Source organism: Mesoplodon bidens (assembly GCF_964165515.1).
Source record: "Mesoplodon bidens genome assembly, chromosome: 1".
NCBI classification, from domain to species: domain Eukaryota; kingdom Metazoa; phylum Chordata; class Mammalia; order Artiodactyla; family Ziphiidae; genus Mesoplodon; species Mesoplodon bidens.
This window is the reverse complement of record NC_138176.1, coordinates 48,207,112-48,233,378: the sequence shown is the minus strand read 5'-3', so window position 1 is coordinate 48,233,378 and position 26,267 is coordinate 48,207,112. Positions and strand designations below refer to the sequence as shown.

The window sequence follows — 26,267 nt, the reverse complement described above, 5'->3', positions numbered from 1 at the left end:
GTCACTTACACTTCATCAATTGATATAATCGTGTGATTTTTCTGTAGTCTGTTAATACAGTGGATTACATCAATTGATTTTCAAATATTGAACGAGGTTTGCATCCCTGGAATAAGACCCACTTAGTCACAGTGTATAATTCTTTTTATATGTTGCTTAATTCTATTTGCTGATATATTGTTAACTATCTTTGTATCTTTATTCATGAGGGTTATTTGTCTTGTAATTGGTTGTTTTTTTCGTGTGTTTGGGGGTCGTGGTGGAGGTGTACTGTTTTATCTGGTTTTGGTGTCAGGGTAACATTGGGAAGTGTTCCTGCCTCTTATATTATCTGGAAGAAATTGTGTAGATTGAAGTTAATTCTTCCCTAACTGTTTGGTAGACTTCTCTAGAACCATCTGGGCTTGGAGATTTTCGTGGGGAGGGGAAAGTTTAATCTTACAAATTCAATTTCCTTTATAATTACAGGGTCTCCAAATTATCTGTTTCATATTTGATGCATTGTGGTAGTTTATACTTTTTAAGGGATTGGTCCATTTCATCTAAGTTGTCAAATTTATGTCTGTAGAGTTGTTCATAGTATTTCTGAAAAGTTATCTTTTTGATATCTGCAAGATCCACAGTGATGTGCCTGTTTAATCCCTGATATTGTGTCTTTTATCTCTTTTGTTTTTCTTCATTAGTCTTGCTAGAGATTTGATTGATTTTTGAAAAGAAACAGCTTTCTTTTCATTGATTTTCTTTCTTTATTTTCCCTGTTTTCAATATCATTGATTTCTGCTCTTTGTTATTGCTTTCCTCCTCCTTGTTTTGCTTTTTTTCCCTAAGTTTTTGAGTTGAGAGCTTATATTATTCATTTGAGACTTTTCCTCTTTTCTGATGTCAGCATTTGTGCTATACATTTCCCTCTCAACAAAGCTTTAGCTGTGTCTCACAAATTTTGATATGGTGTATTTTAATTTTCATTTATTTCTATGTTTTTTTTAAAATTTCCTTTAAGATTTCCTCTTTGACCCATGGATTATTTGGAAGAGTGTTGTTTAGTTTCCAAATGTTTGGAACATTTATTTTTCTGCTGTTTTTAAAAATCTTGATTCCAGTGGTCAGAGAACACATTTTGTATGATTTCAATTCTTTTCAATTAGTTGAGGGTGTTTTATGGCCTAGGATATGGTCTACTGTGGCATATATATTCCATGGGCACTTGAAGAGAATGTGCATTCTGCTGTTATTGGGTGAAGTGTTCTATCAATAGATCCTGTTGATTGATGGTGTTGTTAAGTTCTTTTATATCCTTGCTGACTTTCTGTAGCTGTTCTGTCAAGTATCAAGAGAGGGGTGTGAAGTCTCCAGTACACTTGTGGATTTGTCAATTTTTCCTTCAGTTCTGTTAGTTTTTGCTTCACATATTTTGAGGTATGTTTGGTAGATACACATTTAGGATTGCTATGTCTTCTTGGTAGATTGACCTTTTTTTTAAATGTAATATCCCTCGACATCTCTTGTAATTTTCTTTGCTCCGAAGTTTACTTAATCTGATATTAATATAGCCATTCCTGCTTTCTTTTCATTAATATTTGCTGGATATGTCCTTTTCCATTTCCTTTCACCCAACCTGTATCATTATATTTGATGTGAGTTTCTTGGAGATAGAATATAGCTTGGACATACTTTCGTTGGCCTCCTCATAGCCTCTAGGGGCTGGGAGTATAAAGATCACCCCGTAAGCCATAGATTAGAGAAGAATTTGAGAGGTGTGATGGCAGACTTCCCTCCCAAAAGGAGCTATGACTCCTTTATCTGGGGAGGAAAGATGCTCAGATGTGATTGACAAATATTTAGAAGCTCTAAGTGTCTGAGAAGGAGCCCAGTGCCTCCATCTCCCAGACTATCTATTCCCGGGGAATAGATCCCAGAGGGCTGTGTGTCTGTCTGTGTGTATGCGTGTGCACAGGTGGGTGTGTTGGGGAGCAACACCTGAGGGGTCTGCAGCCCTCTAAAGGCAGAGGTGCTGTGTGCATTTTATCTTTGCTCACCTTAGTCACAGTCTGGATGCTTTCAACCTCTAACAGAAGCTCCAGGGCCCTCCAAGGCCTCACGGCCTCTGGAATTTCTGCATCGCCGAAGCTGTCAACTCCCCAGGCATGGGTGGCAGCTCCTCCTATTACTCAACTCCGACTTCTACCTATTAAGCAGGGGCTCCTTGAGGAAGATTGATTTACCACATTAAACGAGCCTCCATGTGCTCCATGAGGATGTCACAAGACAAATGGCTCCTGCCGTGTGCCTCCAGCCCACTGCCCCGTGTTTCCATTACGTTTGGGCCAGAGTCATGGTGGATGAGTCTGGGTGTAGTTCATTTTCTGCCTTACACGATAAACTTGTCAGCATTTGACCGATCAGCTGCTTGTATGCAGGGAGTTCATTTGCAAGGCGACCTGGCATCCCAGCTCTACTGTCCTGCTCCCATTTCACTCTGTCTAATGAGCTAGGACCCAGTTCCTGTTGGTTGGTGCTGCGCTCCGGGGCCCTGCTCAACCTGCACGCAGTGGTGATAGTTCAGCCCCTCCTCAGGGGTCCCTCTCTCCTGCCTGGAGGTGGCTGGGGCACTGATGCCCAGGGAGCTGTCCTTTTTTGCTGCCAGCCTCAAGTCACCCGGCTGGGAAGGAGTGTGCCAAACTCCCACTCTTCTGCATAGAGGAGGCATCAGACCTGCTCCCCAGCCTCCGAGATGGACAGGCCTGCCGTGGGCTTCCTGGGGAGCTGCAGCCTGCCCACTCCACACTGGCCTTGGGGCTGTTTCATAGGCAAATACCAAGCCTGGGCTCTCAGAGCTCACTGAGACATGGGCCAACGTGTGTAACATCGGGGTTGCCCATGGTCCCCAGGCCCAGGCCCTCCCCAAGCGACTAGGCGTCACTGACAAGCTCCACCCACAAGCCTGGGTGTCTACTGCCTAGCCTCAGAGCCTTTTCCAGCACTGTTATCTCCCTTCCTCTCTGCCTATTTGAATCAGACCCAGGCCTAGCCAAGGCCTCCCGTGCTTTGAAGTCCCTAGCCACCCTGATCCCAAAGGACCCCCAGAATAGCACACAGTGCAGGACCAGGCACCATGGCCATTGGCAGGGACTCCTAGAGGAGCAGAGAGGGGCAGGGTGGGAAGCTTTGCAGAGAGTGAGGAATTCCTTTCCTGTCTCCATCTCTCCCCCGTCCCTTCCATCCCATGAAGCTCCATGCCCCAAAGGTAGTGGTTTCCTGACTTTCAAGGGGCTGGCTGGGCTCCTCTGAGCTCCCGCTCTGAGCTGTGCCCACAGATCTCAGCCTCACCTATCCAGGCACACTCAAGTCCATTGCCAGCCATGGACACTTTCCTGTGCCCACCTGGGTTGGGGACCCAGGCCCTGCTCTCTCTGAGCTCAAAGGCGTGGGAAGAGGGGGCCAGATCAGGGCTCCTGGAGCTGGACTGTCGGTGACAGGGGTTTGGGGAGTGACAGGGTCACGCACTGTAGGGTCATGCACAATGCGGTAGGAGGTGGTGGCTACATGGAGCGAGCAGAGGGTCCTCATCTGCCCTGAGCACACAGCCAAGCCGGCTTGTTCCCGGTGTGAGGCGTCCTGGAGGGCAGGAGCTCTCTGGGCTGCTCCCACCCACACCGGGTGCAGGGTCGGTACCATTAGAGGGTTAGGAAACTTGGGAAGATTTGACCAGTAGAGCTTTGATAGGCAGAGAAGGAGAAGGGCCCCCATCCAGGGGCAGCCTGCGTGATGGTGAGGCGACCCGGAGGGGCAGCAGACGTGAGCAGTGGAGCCCAGGAGCCACGCTGAGAAGTTTGGATCCTTCCTTGTGGGCCGTAAAAGTTGTTTCAGGTCGAAGAGGGTGATGTGGTGACTGTATCACACTTAAGGAAGGGCGGAGGGGAGTTCTCCACCCCCAGCACAATGGTGTCTCATTTGCCTTTCAGTCCCCAGGGCATGGCCCAAAACCTTGAAGTGGATCAGATGAGGCAAGAAAGTCCAAGAGGCCACGTGGAAGGTGATGAGTCATCCTGGACCCATAGGTGTCAAGAGGGATCCTGAACACCCAGCGCTCCCCAAATCCGTATTCTAGACAGGAAGCGGGGAAGGAAAAGCCGAGGATGGGCTGGCTTGCTGGTTAGCCTCATTCCCAGACTAGAAGGTCTCCTCTGAGAGACATCTCCTTCCCCCAGGATTTGCAAGAGGAAGGAGGAAGGGGATAGTGGGGACTGCAGACTCCTTTCACTCGAGGACGTCTGTGGATCCCTCTCATGAACCTGGAGAAATCACCCTGGCATGGCGGGGACTGCACAGGTGGCCTTAGCATCTGTGCGCCCAGTAGGTGTTGAGGAGACCCAGGGGAGGGTCTCAGGGATTGCCTCACTCGAGGCTGCCTATGCCAGGAAGGGAAGCAGCCCAGAGAGCCTGGGGTGAGGCCAAGAGGAGGGAGGAGCAGACAGGACTTTCTTGATGGCCGTTCCAGGCCCCTAACTGGACAGAGGAAAGGATGGGCAGAGTCCGGCTGTGGTCCTCACTGGCAGCGTCAGCTGTGTACTCAGCCTCCCACTGACTGGGGAAGGTGCTGCTGTGCTTAGCTCAACCCATGGGCAAGACCTGGCTGGTGAACAGCGCAGGGAGACCTGAGCCTGAGGGTGTGGAAGCTGTACCTGCTCCCACACATTCCTTGGACTTCAGGAAGGCAGATTCCAGATGACTATGACACACGATGGGTATATTTCTTGGCTTCAGGCTCTGGAAGGAAAGAAGGCTCCAGAGCTGGGGGCTGGGGTGGGGGTGAGGGCTCTGAAAAGAGAAGTTCTGATTCAGCAGTCCCTGGGGTTCCAGTGGGAGGGGCAGGAGGGGAGAGGAGCTGTGGCTGCAGAAGCAGAGGGCTGCGTGTCCAGGCTCAGAATCGAGGGGCACAGAGCTGACTGCAGGAAAGAGCAGAGCCAGCACCCAGGACCAGGGCCGCCCAAGGGTCTGTGTTAATGCTGAGACAGGAGGGAGCTGGGAGGGGGCTCGACTGCCTTCTTGGAGGGATCTTCAGCCCCCAGAGTGTTTCCCTCTGACACAGAGAATAGCATTCTGGACATGGATCTTGTACTTAAATACCTTCAGGGACAAGAGGGTTAAATAAATGGGAGAGGACTGGGGCAAACCAAGGGCACAGCTTCTCAGCTCCAGCTAATTCCTGCAGTGTGAAGATGTGAATCCAGCATAACCAGACTGTATAAGTTAGTATTAGATTTGGCCACATGTGACTGAAAACCCAAAATAATAGTGGCTTAAAAAAAAATAGAGATTTCTCTCTCTCTTCCTCTCCCTCTCACGTATACCAGAACTGAGCCCTCCAGAGCTGATAGGTGGCTAGGCTTCTTCCATCTCACCCCAAGGGTGTGGCCCACAGCCTCCTGGCCCAAAACGGAGGCTAGAGCTCTGGCCATCACACCTGTGTTCCAGGCAGCAGGATGGAGGAAGATGGAAAGAAGGGCAAAGAGCATGTGCCAGTTGTATTTAAGGAGGTTTCTTGGAAGCTGTCATATAGTGTTTCTAGATTTTGCTGGCAGAATTGAACACAAGATTTCCCCCAGCTGTAAGAGAAGCCAGGAAATGTAGCTGTAGTGCTGCTCTTCCCTGTGCCATGCTAAAAACCAGGTGTTCGATGACTAAAGGGGGTATGGATATTGGAATACGCCACGTAATGCCCCTTTGCTTCCAAATAACAGGCACTCCGTCTTCTCACGCATAGAACACACTGGGGCTGGGGGAGGGGTGTAACCCTGCACCTCATCCAGCCCAGAGGTCAGGAGGTCTGGGTGATGTGCATCCCTCGCCATCGTGTCCTGATGCCCGCACACCCTGTGTGGGATGGTGGAGAAAGAATACTGTCACCACAGTAAAGACTCCTGATTGGGAGAAGGGATACACAGCAGCATACAGTCAGGTCCCACTGGGCAGGCTTTGTGAATCTTCCTGTCCTTATTGGAGGAAGCTGCCTGGGGCAGCCCATCTGGCCGGCCCAGCTCTATTCCGGGAGGAACTCCATACCCAGTGTCCCCCATGGAGGAGTCAGGCTCCCTTGGTGATGTGTCTCCTGCACAACTCAGTGGCTTTTAGATGAGTTCTACGTGCCTGAAACTGCCCCAATGATCTCATCTGGATATAGGTTAAGGGGCAACCTGGCCCTTCCACTTACCCTCTGCGTGGAAACAACAGCTGCGGTGATGGTGGTGGGAGGGGCCTGGGAGAGCAACACCCTCACTCCCTTACTTCCGATTTTCATGTGAAATTGACTAATTAAAATATTTTGGCAACTAATGTTTGAAAATTATAGTTCAGGACAAATGAACTTGCCTATGTGCCAGATGTGGCCCACAGGTCTGAGTGGAGGGTACCGCTGGATGGGGGAATTGGAGCTCCTTCTCTGGCACAGGCTGGCCCGAGGTTCCAACATTTATGGGGAAGGTCCCACACCACCCCTTTTCATCCTGGCAGGCGGGACCAGTGACCTCACATCTGGGGTCAGAACTGGCTACAGCTGAAGGGCAGGACTCTTGCAGGGACCCTGAGGGTGAGCTGGCCCCTGGGGTTAGCACAGAAGCTCAGGACAGTCAGGCTGACTTCCCGGCCCACCCCCTGGGGTGATGGGGGACTCAGGACTGGCTCAAGATCTGGGTGTCCATACGTGTGTCCGCCTGTGGCATGTGGGGCTCTGCAGAGGGGACCCGAGGCCCGGGGCAGAGCAAGTGCTAAGTAAGGCCGTGCTTACCTGCCCTGCAGACTCCACCAACAGGGACTCTCTGGATATGATCGAGCGCTGCATCTGCCTGGTGTGCCTGGATGCCCCGGGAGGCATGGAGCTCAGCGACACCAACAGGGCACTCCAGCTCCTCCACGGCGGAGGCTGCAGCAAGAATGGGGCCAACCGCTGGTACGACAAGTCCCTGCAGGTAAGCCTCCCCCTGGCAGGGCCAGTGGCTGGAGCCGCCTCGTGCTTACATCCAGCAGGCTCTCCTGCTGGCTTCTGCTGCCCAGGAGGCTGCACCTGGGGCCGAGGGAGTGGAGGACATGTGCCATTGGTGTCAGGCCCTGGACTGGCCAGAACTCTTCTCAGGAGCAAGTGGCCAAACCCAGCTCCAACCCCCTAACCTTCCTGCAGCCCAGCCTAGGGGACCTCTGGGTCAGACCTGGGGCTCATTCCCCATCTCCCATCACACACTGTAAGGTGGGGGCATACCAGGGGCTCCTATCAAACACATCCTCAACACATTCAACAAGAAGGCACATGAAAAGATGCTCAACACCAATTATTAGAGAAATGCAAATCAATACTACAACAAGGTATCACCTCACACCAGTCAGAATGGCCATCATCCAAAAATCTACAAACAATAAATGCTGGAGAGGGTGTGGAGAAAAGGGAACCCTCTTGCACTGTTGGTGGGAATGCAAATTGATACAGCCACTATGGAGAACAGTATGGAGGTTGCTTAAAAACCTAAAAATAGAGCTGCCTTATGATCTAGCAATCCCACTACTGGGCATATACCCTGAGAAAACCATAATTCAAAAAGACACGTGCACCCCAATGTTCATTGCAAAACTGTTTACAATAGCCAGGTCATGGAAGCAACCTAAATGCTCATCAACAGATGAATGGATAAAGAAGATGTGATACATGTATCATCTAGGGTGTCGGGCCATGGACCGGTGTCGGGCTGCGGCCTGTTAAGAATCGGGCTGCACAGCAGGAGGCGAGCGGCGGGGGAGCGAGCAAAGCTTCATCTGCGGCTCCCCATCGCTCCCATTACCGCCTGAACCATCCCCCTCTCCCCCCACTCCATGGAAAAATTGTCTTCCACGAAACCAGTCCCAAAAAGGTTGGGGACCGCTGATATATACAATGAAATATTACTCAGCCATAAAAAGAAACGAAGTTGGGTCATTTGTAGAGACCTGGATAGACCTAGGGACTGTTGTACAAAGTGAAGTAAGTCAGAAAGAAAAAAACAAATATCGTGTATTAATGCATATATGTGGAATCTAGAAAAATGGTACAGATGAACGTATCTGCAAAGCAGAAATAGAGACCCAGACGTAGAGAACAAACATACAGACACCAAGGGAGGGAAAGGGAGGGTGGGATGAACTGGGAGATTGGGATTGACATATATACACTACTATGTATAAAACAGATAACTAATGAGAACCTACTGTACAGCACAGGAAACTCTACTCAGTGCTCTGTGGTGACCTAAACGGCAAGGAAATCCAAAAAAGAGGGGCTATGGGTATACATGTAGCTGATTCACTTCTCTGTACAGCAGGAACTAACACAATATTGTAAAGCAACTATACTCCAATTAAAAAAAAAAAAAGAATCATGTCTGATGCCTGAAGATGTCAGCTGTTCTGAATTTCCGTCACCCTGGCCTGGCCATTTCGATACACCTCCCTTCATCCCTGAGGAGTAGGGTAGCCCAGCATCTCCACAGAAGAAAAGTCATGAAATGAAACAAAACCATTCATATATATACTTTTAAAATTTGTTTTTATTTTTGGCTGCGTTGGGTCTTCTTTGCTGCACGCGGGCTTTCTCTAGTTGCGGCGAGCAGGGGCTACTCTTCGTTGCGGTGCGTGGGCTTCTCATTGCGGTGGCTTCACTTGTTGCGGAGCACGAGCTCTAGGCGCACGGGCTTCAGTAGTTGTGGCTCGCGGGCTCTAGAGTGCAGGCTCTGTAGTTGTGGCGCATGGGCTTAGTGGCTCCGCGGCATGTGGGATCTTCCCGGACCAGGGCTCGAACCTGTGTCCCCTACATCGGCAGGCAGATTCTTAACCACTGCGCCACCAGGGAAGTCCCTGTTCATATATTTTTCATTCATATGACATCAGCCCAGAAACAAGACATTCACTTTGACCTGGAGAAAAATACTCACACAGATGAGGATGAAGATTGGGCCATTCACTCCCGTCCCCCATTCTTTTACCCCAGCACGCCGATCCTGTATCTAATCTTATTTGTAAAGCCCCCACACTTTCACAATGACCATATTAAGTAGCATGCAACCATCTTTATGTTTTGATTTAGCATCACTCACACTGGCAAGCATTTCTAGGCCGCCTCTCGTTTTTCTCCCTCTCTGTACCCTACATTCTGCAGGTTATCCTTTTTATTGGTTTGCATATTGATTCTGCTATTTCTGCTGAGTTCTCTCCCTGCTGTGCTGGCTATTTAGCCTCCACCAGTGGTGCTAATGGCTTGTAATCTTTCATGGAGCAGCTGTGGGATTGAAATGATATAATGGATGTACAGGATCTGAAATATGGTAAGCCTTGGTGGTGGTTTTTAAAGGGTACCATTTTCCTCCCTTTCTTTTAGCGACAGGGACAGAAAAACACTCATGTGTGAGTGGGCACAGCCCTTCCCTCCTGCCTCACGTGGATGACCATGCCCACGTCTGGGCTCTTTTTGCAGGCAGGACAGATTATCAGGGGAGCTGGAAAAGCCAAACAGGCTCCATGAACATGAACTGAAAAGTTCAAGAGCAAGTCTCAGGACACAAAGGCAGGGGACACAAAGGGAGAGAGAAAAGAGCCTACAAGGGAGGAATCTTGAGAGAAACTCTGTGGGAAGTGTGTTTGCTTGAAGAATGGGAGAAAAGATTCGGGCAGCTCTGAGATTGGAGGAGACAGGGAGACAGCTCAGAGGTGTGCTGTGCCACAGTTCCCTGGAAGGTCTCATAAAGATTTCAGTAGCTTGTTTATTTGTTTGCTTGTTGGTTTGTTTGCCTATGGATGACAGGCTAGTACCTCTTGAGTGTGATGCTGTGCTGAGGTGGACCTCAAGGCAGCCCCACTTTATTCGGGTTGTGCTTTAAGAATCAGATCTCATTCTTCTCATTATTTTCTCCTAGTCCTTTTGTACATACTGAGTATGTCCCTTTTCCAAGTCAACTAAATCCAGCCTTTGTATAGTCATAAAAATCATAAGTAATCTTCACAGTTCCCGTGGGCCTTTCATATGCCTTCTCTCTAATCCTCACATCGATCTGGTGAACTGGGCCTTATTGGATCCATTTTAAATGAGAGCAAACTGAAGCCAGAGAGTTGAAGTGTCTCGTCAAAGCTCTCCCAGCTGGCAGGCGGCAACCACAGAACTGGGATCAGGGTCCCTGACTTGAAGCCCAGGCAGCAGTTAATGGGGCATCCTTCGTTCACCTTTCTTTCACTCCCATCAAGGGATATTTTATTTCTCCCTAGGAATCTGCACACCATCCAAAATGGATCATTATCTTTCATTACTCATTTAACAAAATTATTAAGCACCTACTATGGGGTGATCCTGGGAATAATATCAGTGGTGGCCAAACACACAGTGTCCATCAGACACATAATCACACAAAGAAGACCAGGATGGTAGCCCTGATGTGCACCGTGAAGGGGAAACAGGGCTAACAGGAGCCTAAGGAGCTTGCCCAGGACCTGAGGAGAGTGTGTACAGCCTCGGCGTGAGCTCTTAGGAATCGCTGGGCTACTTGAGCCAGGGAGTTTGGGCTCCACCTTCACTGCCTGGGGCATTTCTGGGAAGGAGGTCACACAGTTTAGAGCTGTCCTGAGGCTCCCATACTCTCAGACCATGGCAATTGCATGCAGCGTTCTTTTCAGGAAATGATGTGCTTTGGTGTCTCTAGAGAAGAGTTTCCCCCTGAGAGGTGGGGGCAGAGGGAGAATGCGGGGTTCCTGACCTGGGGCCAAGGGGCTGGTTTGAAATATTGACTGTCCCAGAGGTCCACTCACTTCTCTTTCCTATTGCAGTTTGTGGTGGGACGAGACGGCACCTGTGGCGTGGTGTGCGAACACTCCCCTTTCGACGGCATCGTCCTGGTGCAGTGCACAGAGCATCTGCTCCAGCACATGTGAGTCTGGGAGCAGGGCCCCTCCCGAGCAGCCAGAGGAGGCAAAGCCAGACTGCCAAGCAGCCGCCAAGCTAGGCCAAGAAAAATGTGGGCGGCCGCTGGGGGGCCGCGCTAGTCTGGAAAGTGTCTCAGCAAAAGATGAATTTGAAAACCAGCCTGAGCAAGGCATCATATGCTTTATCGGTCATGGACAGAAGGGGCAGACTGAACAACAGGTTAGGGGCAGTTAGGGCAAGGCTTGGCCAAGAATTCTCAGCTTTAAAGGAACATCTGCTTCGGTCCAGGGAAGTCCAGGTTGATGTCCTGCTTGTCCAGAGTCAGGGCTGGGCCTGCTGTTGACCCAGCACAGAGGGGAGGTCTCTGAGCTGCGCCTCTTTCCTTTCCCCTGGGCTGGGTCTCTCTCTCCAACTCCCATCCTGGACAGACTGAGTACTTCTGTGTCCCTTAATCACACCAGGTTCCTTCCTCCATTCACAATTTTGCTCATTCTCTCCTTCTAGGACCTTCTCCCTGCATCTATAAGTTCTTCCATGATTTAGGAACTCTTCAGGATCACTGAAAACCCAAACCTGCCCTCGTAAACAGAACAACACACTTTGCTTGTTCCATTTGTCCCCGAGTGTTTTTTAAGAGTTAGCGGTGTAGCGTGGTCAGATGGAAAACGTGAAAAGACATACTGGGCTTTGGAGTCAGGTGGAACCGGATGGAATCCTAGCTTTGCCACTCACTAATTTAGGTGGCCTCTCTGAGCTTCAGTTTGTTCATCTGTTTCATGGTTTGGGGGTAAATCAAACTCCAACAGCTAAGGTGACTGCAGCACAAAGAAACAAGCTGCCTGCAGCCCCCCAGCTTGCGGGCCACAGGAGGTCACCCCTTTGTCCTGCAGGGTGAAGACCGGCAAGAAAATGGTCCGAGCCGACTCAGTCAGCGAGCTCCCAGCACCCAGGAGACTGAGGTGGAAATGTTCTCCGGAAATTCAAGGCCTCTTAGCCTCCTCGGCAGAAAAACTTCAACAGTAAGGAGAATTCCAGGTCTTTGGGGGTGATGCTCCGGGGGTCACCCTACAACACCCCCGCCCCACCAGCTGCCAAGGCACCCTGGAAGCTTCCAAAGACCCCAGCCACTCTGCCTCCTCTCACCTGCCTCCGCCCACCCCCTCATGGAAATGTAGTCAAACAGAAGGGGAGTTATAACTCTTGGGGAAATAACCTTGCTGAAGTATCCATCATTTCCATAAAATGCAAACGTGGAGCTATTTTTTTCCGCAGGTTTCACCTGACTGAGCAGAGTCAAGGCAAGGAAATCATCCTCTGCTTTCGGGGGAGTCATAAACAACGGGTTTGAATAGGTCATTTGAATCCAAGCTATTTCAATTTCCTTGAATTTACACTGCAACTTGACAAGGGGCCTTTTTTCCTCAAGGGCCATGCTGGCCCTAATGGGACCTAGGCAGGAGGGCCAGGGATGGATGTGAGCCCTCGCTGACAGTGGCAAGGTGTGCTGGGAGCCACGGGCTGGCAACTAGATCTGGACTTTGGCTGTTCATTCCCTCATTCAATAAGTGAGCATGAGTACATTGATTCATTCATTCATTCATTCATTCATTCATCAAACACGTGTAGAGCTCTGGTGTGTGCCAGGCCTCTGGTAGGGCTCTGGGGACACAGAGATCAATGTGCCACAGGGCCTGCCCTCCATACTTTAGTGGAGGAAGTGGACCCCCAACACAAAAATATCAGATGCAATAAGCACCAAAACCAGAGAGAGGCATTCGAACCTGAACACACAGAGGACATGGGAGCTGGGTTCTGCCAGGATGTTGAGGGAGGGCTTTACAGAGTTGGGCCGTGAAGGATGACTAGGAGTTCGTGGTACCAGCAGCTGGGGGAGAGATAAGTTCATAAGAGATCAGGCTGGTTTGGAGGCCAGCAAGTGAGAGAATGGCCAGAGTTGGGACAATAAAGGGAAGTCGGGGTCACATTGTGAAGAGCTTCATGTCTTTATGTTATGCGGACTGGAAGCTGTCCTGTAGCAGTGAGGAGCCGCTGGAGGATTTGGTGCATGGGGTTTCGGGGAGCCAGTGAGGAGACTGTGGGAATAGCACAGATGAGCAGGACAGAACATGGCTGGGCTCAGAGGCCGAGGGATGGGGAGGAGGAGCCCACAGCGAGCTGCTGGGGAGGTTGAATGGCTTTCCATGGGGAGGAGGAGAGGCCTCGGGTGTTCATCTGTAAAGCAGTACTCATATCTCAACCCTACGGGGCTGTTCTTGGGACACACAGGCTGCTAGGAGAGTGAGCTGGTGGGCTGGTGAGCCCTGGGCTGAGGAAGGAGCCCGTTTGCTTTCAGGGATTCAAGCAGGCATCACGTGGTCCCGAGACCCCCAGCTTCCCTTTCTGGAGGACCAGAAAAGCCAAGAGAGTCCTGTGGGTGGGGAAGCAGCAGGAGCTGAGGGGGGCCTTGAGCTGCCACGGAAGGCAGGTAGGGTCTGATGGCCAGGGCTTGGACAAGAGGTTCCCAGGTGGCTGGTGACTGTAAGCTCAGCCTGTTGGGGGACGGTGGGTCAACAGGCCCGACTGAGCAGTGAGTTCCCGTGAGCACTGGGCCCTGTCCGAGTCCTGATGGGTCCCCAGAGCCTGGCATGGCCCACCGAGAGCTGAGCTTACATGGCTGGAGGAATAATTCAAGGCAAGCCAGGCAGGGAACAGCAAATCCTGAGGGAGTGTGGGAGGGGGCTCAGGGCTGCCCACCTAGGGCTCTGCGCGCATGCACACACGCGCGGCTGGTGGACGGGTGGCGAGGACCTTGCTGGACATTGCTTCAGGCAGCAGGCAGCCCGGACCCCAGACTCATTATGAAGGAGGAGACTGGTCAATATGTGACGGTGGGCGTGGGGGGAGACCAGCGCTGAAAGGTCTCAGTGTGGACTCAGGGACTCTTCCTGCTTCTCTGACAATGATTCGTGAGCAGCAAAGACCTATGCATGTCAGGGGAGGCTCAGCAGCCCTGTCTGGGTACAATGGGTTTTCAGTCACCAGCAAAGCCCAGATGAGCAGCTCTTGCTGTGGTGACCGTGACCAGTGGCCGGGCTCCAGGCCTTTCTTCCATAGCACAACAGGGACGAGTCTCAGTGAGGAGATGCTGCTTGCAGCCGTCAGAGAAACGGGCTTTTCCCTGGACATAGGGGATTTGCAGGTCTGGCAGGATGGTCGGGATACCAAAAGAGTCCATAGGGATGCTGGACACACCTTCCCAAACAGATCGAACGCGTGGCTTGTTTCAGGCCGCCTTCTGTAGGCAATGAAGTTTTAGGACTTTGTTTGTGGGCCTGCCCATGCAAATGTCCCTTGTGCTTCCGTGTCATTCCCTGCAGCCAGGCCCACCTCCCCTACCCCCAGAGCAGGGCCACTACCCAGCCAAGCCTCACCTTTAGCTCAGAGTCACCCTGCTTGGCATGCCTTCTGCCACTTCCAAATGTCAAGGCCTGTCTCTGACAGTGCACTGGATATCTAGCGTGCTGGGACATAGAACAGGATCAAGAAACTTCGTTAGACCCTGTGGTGAGTGCATTCTATTTTGCATGCGATGAATGCATCTTTTCTTTTTCTTCCACAGAATAGTAAAGAATCTCGACTTCACCGTTTATAAATTTGATGACTATGGGAAAACATTCATTAAGCAGCAGAAATGCAGCCCCGATGCCTTTATTCAGGTGGCCCTCCAGCTGGCCTTCTATAGGTAAGTACAGCCTGCCAAGGTGGGCTGACTGACAAGCTACTCTAGAGTCTAGAAGCATCTTGGAGGGAGAGATGACTTTCTGTGGGCCTAGAGGAAGGGGGTATGATCAGGGCAGGCTGCATGGAAGGAGGTGTCACCTAACTGGGTTTCAAAGTGTGAGTCCAACCTCAGAAATGAAAAGAAGGATATTGCAGTCAAGGAGCGGGCAAGCGATGGCCCAGGGGCACAGAGCTCACAGGGGAGGAACGCAGAACTCACAAGGGCCAGGCAGGTGATGAGGACGTCAGATAGGGAGGCTGCTTCTCCTGCTGATCTCACCCAGCCCACCTGGGTCCCTGTATAATTGTGACCTGTTCCTCTCCACTTTTCCTGGCCTTGATAAGGAAACGGAACTAGCATCCCCACCCTGCCCGCCCTGGCAAGGGGGTCAAGTCAAAGATTTGGGGCTTGATTTGTCTCTGTCTCTCATTCCCCTCATCCCCATGTCAATCCTCCTCCAAATGTCTACCCTCCATCCTCTTTCCTTCACCTCCACTGCCATCGGCCCCTCCCAAGCCCCCGTCATCTAGTGCTTAGTCAACTGTAGCATGCCCCTGGGGGTCTCTGCTTCCACTCTTGTCCCCTCTAATCCTGTCTTCATGAAGCATGAACTTTGAAATATGCAAATCAGTCTTTATCACCTACCGTGTTTCCCTTCACGCTTAGAACAAAGTCCAGCTCCCTGAAGGGCTCCCTGTGAACCAGCCTTCCCTGGGGCCCTGCCCCCAAGCTCTCTTCCACCTGCAGATCTTTGCTGTGGCTCTGGCTCTGCCCACCCACCTGTCACCACTGCTCTTCACATACCAGCTCCTTCCCACTGCTCAGGTCTCAGCCCAGGTGCCAGCCCTCAGAGGCCACCTCGGGGCTCCTTGCCACCCAGTTCTCTGTCACAGCACATTGTGCTCTTTTTCCTTCATGGCAGTCATTATCCATGTGGTCTCCCTTATTCATTGATTTGCTGACTTTGTTTTCTAGACTGTCTCCCCCAGGCATGATGTTCTGGGTATCTTGCACGCCTGGGACAGAGTAGGCATCAGGGACTGTCACAGACATGAGAAGACACTGCAGGAGTTTTAGCCCAGGGTGGCACAGTGAGGTGTATGGTTTAGAAAAATCTCTCTAATGGTATCTGTGTGTTGGGGAAGGGATGCAGCGTAGGGAGGTAAGGGTTGAAGGCAGGGTTGGGAGCCTAACTGGTCTCTTATAGGAGGCAAAAAGTAAAATGCAAAGTAGATCTTCCTCAAGACAGGGCTGGCCCCTGTTGGTTTCAGCGTTCCAGAAGCTATAGCTCATAAACTGACATGGGCAGTAAATAGCACTATGCCCCCACCAGAACCTGCTTTCGGTTTGCAACCAGGGGAGGCAAAAAGCGACCTTGGAGAAAGCCGGGGCAAGGAGTGTAGTCACTAATGAGCAGGCGGCATCCCAGAGCCCAGTGTCCCACGCAGGGGGCTGTGACTCATGGGGAAGGGAGTGCAGCCACTCTGTCATCTGTCAGGCTGACATAACCCCACACGAGGACTGTGCTCGTCACCAGGACATGGAGACCTCGCCGGCAGGACCTGGCCTCTGGAACTGCAATCAATGCCGTTCTGATACTCAGATGGTATGTGGCTAAAATGGGCCACAAGGTCAGTGTCCTGCTGGTGTCATAACTGGGGACACTGCTGCACTGGTACCCCCCTGGCAAGCACTTCAGAGCTTCAGATCCAGAGCCCGGAGGGGCTGGTGGACACTGCATAGAGCCTCCCAACTCCACCCTCCAGGGATCTTTGCTGTCACTGGACATGGCCAGGAATAGATGTGGCCAGAGGCTCCCAGGCTCATTGAATAGGCAAAATACGACCTGCTGCCCATGGAATGCATTCTTCAGAGTTTCAGCTGTAACAAAAAAGATATTTTTTAATCTGCTCCTAGATTCAGCAGAAACCTGGAAGCTACCTAAATTGGGGGTGATCAGCGACCAGCCAGTGATGGCATCTACTTTTGTGCTCGGCATGGCATTTGCCCCCAGGGGCTAGAGAGATACAGGAAATGAGCTCCCTGCCAGAGTCTTGGGGAAATGAGACATGAGTGTACAGAAAGTGCCATTTGCTTGGCAAGCCATACAGTGCCAAGCACTGTGCCAAATCAGACTCGGCCTTCCCTCCTCCTGGAGCTCACCCAGGGTGGGAGAGACATGCCCCGAGAAGGCCAAGATACAGGGCCCCAGCTTGCTGTGTGACTTCGGGGTGTCACTGCCCCTCTCTGAATTCTGTGTCTTTCCCCTCCCTGACCCCAACACCAACAACTTTCCTGACTGATGAGAAGGGCATGTGCCAGCCTGGTGTGCAAGGGGAAGAGACTTGCTCTGGCTGGTGGGGACAGCGGCCACTGCTCTTCTGGTCACAGACGTGAGGGACGAGAGACACAGTCCTTGTGCCCATGGGTCTGTTTGGAAGCCCTGCTGGCCCTGGACGGTGAGCCTCTGCAGAAGCTGACACCCACGGCCACTAAGGCCCCCTCCCTGCCTCGATCTATAGGTCATGCTTGAATTGTTTTTAAATAAAACAGGATTCCCTCAAGAGTGCGAATGATGAATTAGTCCATGCTGTGCTATTAATCAAACACTAATTGGATCTCACAGAAAACTCTAGGTTTCCCACCAGACTGGGACTTTAAAAAAACTACCAGTCACATCTTCCTTATTTTATATCCACACAATATCACCCACGCAGGAAAGTGTGCTCAGCTCTTCGTATCCGAGGCTCCCCGACATTCATCTTTGGGGAATCTCCTCCAGAATTCTATTAGCGTTAAAATGAAATACTGTGCAGAGCGAAGGCAGGATTGTAAAAGTAAGGGCAGCCGAGGCTATTTCAGCATTTATGACTCCCGGAGAAGGCAGCACTGTCTGCCATTCCTCCTTCATCCTGTGCAGGCTCCACAGGAGACTCGTGCCCACCTACGAGAGCGCGTCCATCCGTCGGTTCCGCGAGGGACGGGTGGACAACATTCGATCAGCCACTCTGGAGGCGCTGCGTTTTGTGAAAACCATCACTGACCACACGGCCACCATGCCGGTAAGTCCTGCTGGCCCGAGGAGTCTCAGGGGGACCAGTGAGGCAGCTGTGGACCGCCTGTCCTCTCGGCCCTGAGACAACCAGCTCCTTTAGCTTGTCTGCCGCTGAGCACCCTCTTAAAGCCCCATGCGCTGTGTCTCTGGTCCATTTACAGGATTCAGAGAAGCTACTGCTCCTGAAGGATGCCATCCGAGCCCAGACCGAGTACACAGTCATGGTGAGTGACCTCGTCTCAGCTCAGGACTGTGGGCTGTGCCCAGAGCTGGGGCCTCGGCATGGGCTCTGGGTGACAGCCGGGCCACGACCTGTGCAGCGACTTGGTGAGGGCACCTCACCTCTCAGAGCCTCCTCTTCCTTATTTTTAGAACCTGGGTAACACACCACTCCTGGTTTATACACGGATTTTACAAGAATACAACGAATGGTCTTTGAAACAACAACAACAACAACAATAATAATAGCACCAACATGTATAGCACTTTACAATTTATACAAGAGAGTCAGATGTGTGGTGGTTTGCACACTTGGCACAATCTCAGGTGAGGCGGTATTTATTCCCACTCAGGACTGGTTTTGTCTTTTTATTCTCCATGTACTTATTTATACTGCCTGTGAATTAAAAAATAATATTTGCTGAAAGTTAACGGTGAAATCAAAATTGTAAGGGAAATGTTTCCCTAGTTTAGGGAAATAATGTATTTTCTAGCACTGCAAAGCCATCATGTGCATACAAACAGAGAATAAGCTACTACTTGGGCTGGTGGTCAATGTATTAATGGCAAATCATTCTGATACAGTCTTTGAAGGGTCATATAATCTATGAAAAGGATTTGACTGATTTCACTCTATATACTTGAAAGCAAGCACAGCACATATCTGGGTTTTAGAACTAGCCAATGTAGGCTTTTCTGTAATTCAGTTGCTAGGTCCCTGATTTCTTTGGAATAGTTAAGTGTTTGTTCTGTTTGGGGAAAATCAAGCTTGCTGTCATGTGTTCAGTGGGTAGCCTTTGTTTTCCCGCTTTATGCCAGGCAAGGCCCTGGGTACTAGGAAATAAAAAATGAAGCCCTATGCTTGGGGAGTGTACCGTGTAGTTGGGAGAAGAGGCCTTACGTGCTTCAGGAAGTAGCAGAGAACATGGAGGAGCAAGCTCCTTCTTCTGCTTGGGAAAGCCAGGAAGACTTTTCAGAGGAAGTGGTGCTTAATATGAGACTTGCATGAAGAAGTGCTTGTCAGGTGGGTATAGAAGGGAAGGATGGCCCCAGAAGGGAACAGTACATGCAACGGCAAAGAGTCTTGAGAGAATAAGACATATTGGAGGAAAAGCAAATAGTTCCGTATGTGCAGCTTGCAAAGGACAGAAAAGCAGGAAAGCTCATGATGCTGGATTTCCCTGTCACAAAGCTTACCCTGGTGACCAGGTAGAAGGACTGGTTGGAGCGTGGGGTGGTCTGCCAAGAGACAGAATTAGGGACCTATATAATGTTTAGGGAGAGCTGGTAAAAGGACTGATGTAGAGCAGGGGCAGGGGGTGTTGAAGAGGAAGACACAAACTTCTGATCAAACATGGCGAACTGAACACAAGGGTTCACTGTCACTCCCTCTAAAACCCTCAAAAGCATCAGCAAAGGGTTTTTTTTTTTTAAGCCATAAATACACTAGAGCAAAGAGAATGAGAAAGGAGATGAGAACAAAGTTTCAGAGCTGGAAAGCAGAACAGATGGCATCTGACTTAGCAGACCAGAGAAAGCTAAAACCCAAGCAAACAGTGAGGGAGACCCAGGAGCCCAGTGAAGTGCACTGCAGAACCTCAGGTGTTGGAGGCTCCACCAAAAGTAGGAGTGCATGTGGGGCTGAAAAGAAGAGGATTCACTGATGATCTATATGAGAGGCAGTTAGCCCCTCAGTTCCTCTTTTGACCTTAGTGTTGTCCAATTTCCTTGGTATGAAAAAAAAAAGTTTGAGAGGAAAAAAATACAAAGATCAGGAATAAAAACATAATTGGGCTTAACATCACTGGGAGGTGGAAGATACTGAAACAATGCCTTCAAATTCTAAGGGAAAATGATTTTTAATGCATATTCTATACCCAGCTAAACTATCAAATTTGAAGCTAGAATAAAGACATTTTATACAGATAAGGTCTTAAAATTTTTACTTATTAAGCTCTCTTTCTTGTAAAACTATTGGAGGATATAGACCACTAATGTAAGAGAATAAAGCACAAAAAGGAAAGTCATAAGCTCAAACATCAGAAGATTCAACACAAGAAAGAGGTAGAGAAAGAGGATGAGAGTAAAGGGAGATCCCAAGTTGACAGCTGTTCAGCAGACCCAGAGAACAGAGGGTCCACAGAGAAGCAAGAAGTGAAAGGAGAAATTAAACTGATAAATTACCTGATACATTTTAATGTATTAAGGGAAGTTTTACACTTCCAGCTAAGGGTTTTGGAATCAATTAGTTGCAGATACATAGAAAGGTAAGCAAGTGGGAAAATCACAGTTTAATTATTTACAAATCGTCATTTCTAGGGAAAACAAAAAACTGAATAAGAAAGGAAATCTAATCCTAATACACTACAGGACTCAGCTGTGAGTACCTGTATAATTATAACCATGTAAACACTGAATATTGATCAAGCAACAAGGAGTTCAAATGTAACTCTATTTGGGAGCATAGGAGAGTGAAAGTGTATTTGGGGAGTGGGGATATAAAAGAGCCGAAGTTTCATCTTCTATAATAAGAAAACTGAAAAATGCAGTAACGGCAGTCTAAGCATGTTGTTTAGAACTAAGAAAGTCAGTCGCTAAAAGGGTTCCAAGTGATTGCTTCTGTGAAGTGAGACTCAGGGCTGGCAAAGTGACATAAGCCTTTGGCTTACTTGGGGTTTTTTTTTTTTAACTATAAATATACAACTTTGATAATAATTTAAATTTTTATGAAAAATTTAGAAAAATATCCTCCAAAACATTGCCATAGGCTTCTGTTGTTTTAACTATTTTAAGTTGGTGAAAACGACTACGTAAAAGAGACAAGGGATGGGAAGAGGAGAGCTATAAAGATGCTTTGTAGGTAAATCTGGTACCTGGTTGGCCGTGCAGGGTAAGGGACAGAGGAAGGAAGTCAGGAAACCTCCAGGTATCTGGCAAGTATATTTGGTAGTGGTAGTGGAGAAAGGAAATTCCAGGGAAAGAAGCAAATGTGATATAGACTCGCTATCACATACTCTCACAGCACCTTATGCTTTTCCTTCCTAGCATTTACTCAGTTTATGATCACAAGCTTATTTGTATGGTTGGTTAACATCTGTCTCCCATCACACCTAAGCCTCCGTGAGGCTGAGTCTGTGACTGCTTTGTTCTCTAGCAGCTGCTCAGGCACATAGTAGGTACTCAATTAAGATCCCTTGAATGAACGAAAGACTGAATGCCGAGTCATTTTACTCATTACTACTCATGGCTCTGATCCAAACAACCTGTTAAATCAACCCCAGTTGCTACAGTGACTTCAGAGATGGTGAAAACAGGGGTAGATTGGCTGCTGCACAGAGTAGCTGCTTTGATAGATCTACACAAATCAGTCATTAAACAGAGGCAACCAGAGAAATTAAAAGTGCATCTACTTCATAGCTGGTCTGTCTCACAGTTCTTCCCCTCTGTCCTAAGGGGGCATGTCTAAAGTGAGTGGTGGTTGTATAACATGTCTTTTCAGCCCATAATTAGGGGCATTTGGAGAGACTGGGGCCTCTGAGTCATCTTTATGCATTCATTGTCAACTGAAAGAAAACAGCTGTCAAATTCCAAAACGTGACTTGTAAACCTGAACAAAGTTCATTGTGATGGGAGGTTTCCTCCTAGGTAGGGGGTTAACAGCTAAGTGGCCATCTTATGTAACCGTGAAACCCCCAAGAGTTACTCACAAATACCCTGATGTTGATCCAGAGGTTAATACGAGAGGCCAGATGTGGCCCCCATGTCTCCATCAGCCCCCCAAATTGCCCCAAATAAGCATGTAATCCAAGCAAAACCCATGTGCGTGCTACACATGCAGCCTCCAGTGGGGAATATGAAGAGTGAGTGCCCTGGCCTCACTGCCACACTTGCAGCCACACCACCACCACCCCTGGGCTCCTCCTACATAGAAATTCTCTTACCACTGCTTCCACTGCTATTCTCTTACCTGCCCTTTTTTAAAAAGATTTTTTTGATATGGACCATTTTTAGTCTTTATTGAATTAGTTACAATATTGCTTCTGTTTTATGTTTTGGTTTTTTGGCCGCAAGGCATGTGGGATTTTAGCTCCCCGACCAGGGACTGAACCCGCACCCCCTGCATTGGAAGGCAAAGTCGTAATCACTGGACTGCCAGGAAAGTCCCTCTTTTATCCTTTGTTAAGAGTTCAAATACCTGTGACAAAAAGGAAAACCCTTTCTTCATCCAAAAGCCCTTGAAAATGTGAGCTGAGCCTCTGCTAAGCTGTCTAGTTCCTGTCTCAAAATTATTCTTAGGTTACGAATCCAGTTTAGTTGAATTGATTCTGAGCCTACGAAACAGCAGCCAAGACTCAGGAACAGACCTCAGTGCTCTCTACCCCTCATTCCTTGGGCTCCTGCTGGAGTATGAAGTGTTGGTTGTGGTGAGAGTCTGTCCAGTGACAGCCCGGGGCACCCCTCCCCATGCTTGGATGGGGCCCAGCACCCGTGCTCCTACCCAGATTCCTGCCCTACCTGAGAAGGCACTGGGGATGGCCCAGCCGACCCCACTCTCTCCACTTAAAGCACGAAGTAGTTATACACAGTGAACACCAGCAGGGACCATGCTGTTGGGAGGACTCAGACTCACTGACTTTTAACTCAGGCATCCTCGTGTTAGAACCCAACCTGCTCTGGCTCATCCTGTGTACGTAGAAATGCACAAGGGCCCAAGGAGCAGAGGCCATGTAGTACAGTGGTCGGTCCTGGGCGGTCACCCACACACGTGGTCTGCAGCAAGAACTGGGTAGGCGAGAGCAGTTAGAGTCCCCTTTAGCACTGCGGACTAGAGAGGAGGGGAGGAGGGAGAGTCCATGTCTCATGTCCTGTTCTTTGTCCCCAACTACCCAGGCCATAACAGGGATGGCCATTGACAACCACCTGCTGGGGCTGCAGGAGCTGGCTCGGGAAGTGTGCAAGGAACTGCCCGAGATGTTCACGGATGAAACATACCTGATGAGCAACCGGTTTGTCCTCTCCACCAGCCAGGTACAGCCCTAGCACGGCCGTCACCCAAGAAGCCACTTAGTGGAAGCAGTGGGCTCTCTAAAGAGCTCGGTGTCTACAGCCCACTGCTTAGAGTCAGGCAAGTCCTGGCTCTGCTTCCAGTGAGCTGTGTGGCCTTCAGCAGAAGGACCTGAATGCTCAGAGTGCAGGTCTCCCCACCTCCTAAATGGGCATAATCATGAATGCCACCTTAGCAGAGGTGGGCAGGATGGGAGAATACCCATTCTGGTGCCCTAACCATTATGCTTACTCCTTCCAATGTTGCCTGAGACGTGGTGTTCCACCATGGTGACCACAGGCTCTGAAGCCCGACAGGCCCACAGCAAAGTCCTGGCTCAACCAGATGCGACAATATCAGTGGAAAGCCCAGCACAGCGCCTGGCATGGACAGGGTCCTCCAAACAAGTCACAGCCATTATTCTAAGGGGCCACTGCTGGCCCAGCATCTCCTAACCAGTGCTACAGGCTTGTTCTGTTGGAGAACCACTGACACAAAAACAGAATGCAATCCATTAGAGAAAGGCAGCCATTTAGGGGAGAAATTACCTATTCCCCCCACCCCCACCCCCTGCGAATGTCAATTTACTAAAACTCCACCTCATCTGCGAAAAGCTGGACGTGGGCAATAAAAAGGGCTGATAAAGTTGTGTTTGAGGATAAAAGCCCACTCAGTAATTTCATTTTGGCATTATGGCAGTGAGCTTGCAGACACGAATAAACGAGGGCAGAACACAGCAACATAAATTCTTCAGGAAACCATCCATGGGCAAAAAGTGCTTCGGAATGGCTTTATGGCCTTCGGCTGTTACACGGCAAATTTATCTGACAATGAGGTGACTCTATTAGCAAGACTAATGGTTTGTTCTGCCCCATTAAAATGGCCAGTGTCATTTCTGAAGGCCTGAGCACACAGAGCCTGTGGGTTGAAAGCAAACCCCACCCTGCACCTGCTCAAGAATGTGCTCTATTTTCCCTCTAAAGCCAGCTAATAAAATTAATTTAGGGTGTGGTGACTCTTTTTTCCAACTGGAATGAACATTTATGGCTTGAATGCCTTCAGAAACACTTTCTTGGTTTGTGATCCAAGTTACAAAATCTCTGCCCTCTGAATTCAAAACATATCAGGTACATAACTAAAACTCCAGTTGATGGCAATCTTTGAAACGCCCAGTGCTGGGTAATTGTGCGTGGCCAGGCTGTGGGGAGAAAATCAGACCAGCCAGGCAATACTGACAGTAATTAAGGATGTGGGAAAAATCGACAGAGAAGACGAGCCAGATTTCCTCCAGTTCATAAATTACTCCCTCTGGGAAGCCATCTAACTGTTGGGTGCCACCAGGGTACCATTTAGTAAATTGCTCTGATTGCCTCGGTGATTCAAACAGCCCCCAGGTGAAGGAGAGACTCGGCTGAGACCCAGCACCAGGTCACTCTGGGAGCTTCTGACTTCACAAGTAGAGCAGATTTCACACCAGGGAGGGCCTTATGGCCCTTCTTCTTCTGATTTCATGCAGTTAGATGGGTTTGTTTTGATGACTCTGGCTGTGGCCATCCATGATGAAGCAATCAGTTGATGTGGTTAATTCAGTCAAACACCCAGGTGGAAAATAGTCAAAGAGAAGCAAATATCCCATCGAGGCCCCTGGGTTGTTGGAACGCCATGCTTTATAGCAGACTTTCAGAACAAGCAGCTTCTGACCTGTCCTCTTCCCCAGGTGCCCACCACCATGGAGATGTTTTGCTGCTATGGTCCTGTGGTACCTAATGGCTATGGCGCCTGCTACAACCCCCAGCCAGAGAGCATCCTTTTCTGCATCTCCAGCTTCCATGGCTGCAAAGAGACCTCTTCAACCAAGTTTGCAAAAGCTGTGGAAGAAAGCCTCATTGAAATGAGAGGCCTCTGCAGTGGGCCACCGTGTGCCACGGGCAAGCCACTGACGACAAAGGAAAAAGTAACGAGGCCCAGCCAGGGGCACCAACCTTGACTGCTGCCACTAGGTTTCACCTCCTCAAACGCAGCATTCTGCAGCTGCCAGACCCTGCCGAACCCCTGTCCCAACACTTACCCCAGCTTTCTGTAGCTCCCCTGTAACTCTGGACCCAACACACAGACCACACTGAGGTATCACACAAAGCTGGATGTTAGGAGGAAAGCGTCCCTCCTGATGAATGGGAATCGTCATTATTGATCAAGGTGCCCTCAGGCCTGCACACTGGGATATAAAACCAGCCTGGCCCGGAGGTGGCCTGGGCGAGATGGGGAAGGCACCACTGACTTCCCTCCATGGCCATGGAAGCTTAATATTGGTTTGCTTCCCAGCAGGACCTAGCGTGTCCAGGTGATGTTTTTGCCCAACGGAAGAGTCACCTTATTATGTGCAATGTACCCAAATGAACCACAAAGGAAGAGGCTAACTCCAGGTCATTACCTTGTGTCTTTTTGGGAGGAGTAGGGGGCTTTGTTTTCAGATTCAAAGCAGTCTGATCACGGCATTCAGAGTGACCTGCCCCGAGACACACAGTCCTGTAAGCACTAACCCACCCCCCGACATACGCACACACACACACACACACACACACACACACATACACAGAGCACAAGTTAATTTAAAATATAATGATCTGGGCCTGCAGACACATTTCTCCTTTTGCCTCCCGGAAGCAGCTTTCCATTGAGTTCAAAAAATCTGGTCCGGCTAGTCTAAAAGGGAAAAGAAATGGTCTACCATTGCCCTGGAGTAGCTGCTGCTCCCTGCTTTCCCCGGGGACGTGGCGGGGACCACTTCCCCAGGGATCCTGCCACTTGCATTTTTTCTGGTTGCGTTCCCACCCGCCTTCACAAGAAACATGCCCTGATAAGTGATCTGTCTTTTAGAGGAGAGAGGGATGCTTCGGGGGTTTTCTGCTGCTGTTGTTTATTTGTTTTGTTCCGTTCATTCTTAAGAGAGGCTTTTAAGAAAACCGCTGTGACGTTAATTTCAAAATATGATCTCAGCGGCCTAAGCAGGGCACCCTTGGACAGCTGGGCTCCTTTATGTGGAGGATGTTATCTAGGGATTCTGCCTAAAACTCGTGTGGAGGAGCCCAGAGCAGGGCTCTCCACTGGCCTGGGGGCTGAGGGCACAGCTGGCAGAGAGTGGGGTTGGGAGAAGGGAATGGCCACATGGAGAGCCAGCCCTGACAGAGGGGCAGACAGTCCACAGAGCCGAGGTGAGATTGTCTGGGGGGGCTGTGCTCAT

The 26,267-nt window shown here is 49.8% G+C and overlaps 1 protein-coding gene across 1 annotated transcript in view; it reads left to right on the top strand.

The window, feature by feature from the left end:
- Positions 1-25,013, top strand: part of CHAT (choline O-acetyltransferase) — a gene marked incomplete at both ends in the record, with an annotated part of 46,552 nt that extends 21,539 nt beyond the window's left edge. Inside the window, 8 exons of the mRNA XM_081243202.1 lie at positions 6,796-6,965; positions 10,831-10,931; positions 11,818-11,946; positions 14,547-14,669; positions 17,629-17,770; positions 17,925-17,987; positions 22,873-23,010; positions 24,744-25,013. Of these exons, the coding sequence (XP_081099328.1) occupies positions 6,796-6,965; positions 10,831-10,931; positions 11,818-11,946; positions 14,547-14,669; positions 17,629-17,770; positions 17,925-17,987; positions 22,873-23,010; positions 24,744-25,013 (1,136 nt within the window). The remainder of the gene's footprint in view (positions 1-6,795; positions 6,966-10,830; positions 10,932-11,817; positions 11,947-14,546; positions 14,670-17,628; positions 17,771-17,924; positions 17,988-22,872; positions 23,011-24,743) is intronic.
- Positions 25,014-26,267: the final 1,254 nt, after the last annotated feature.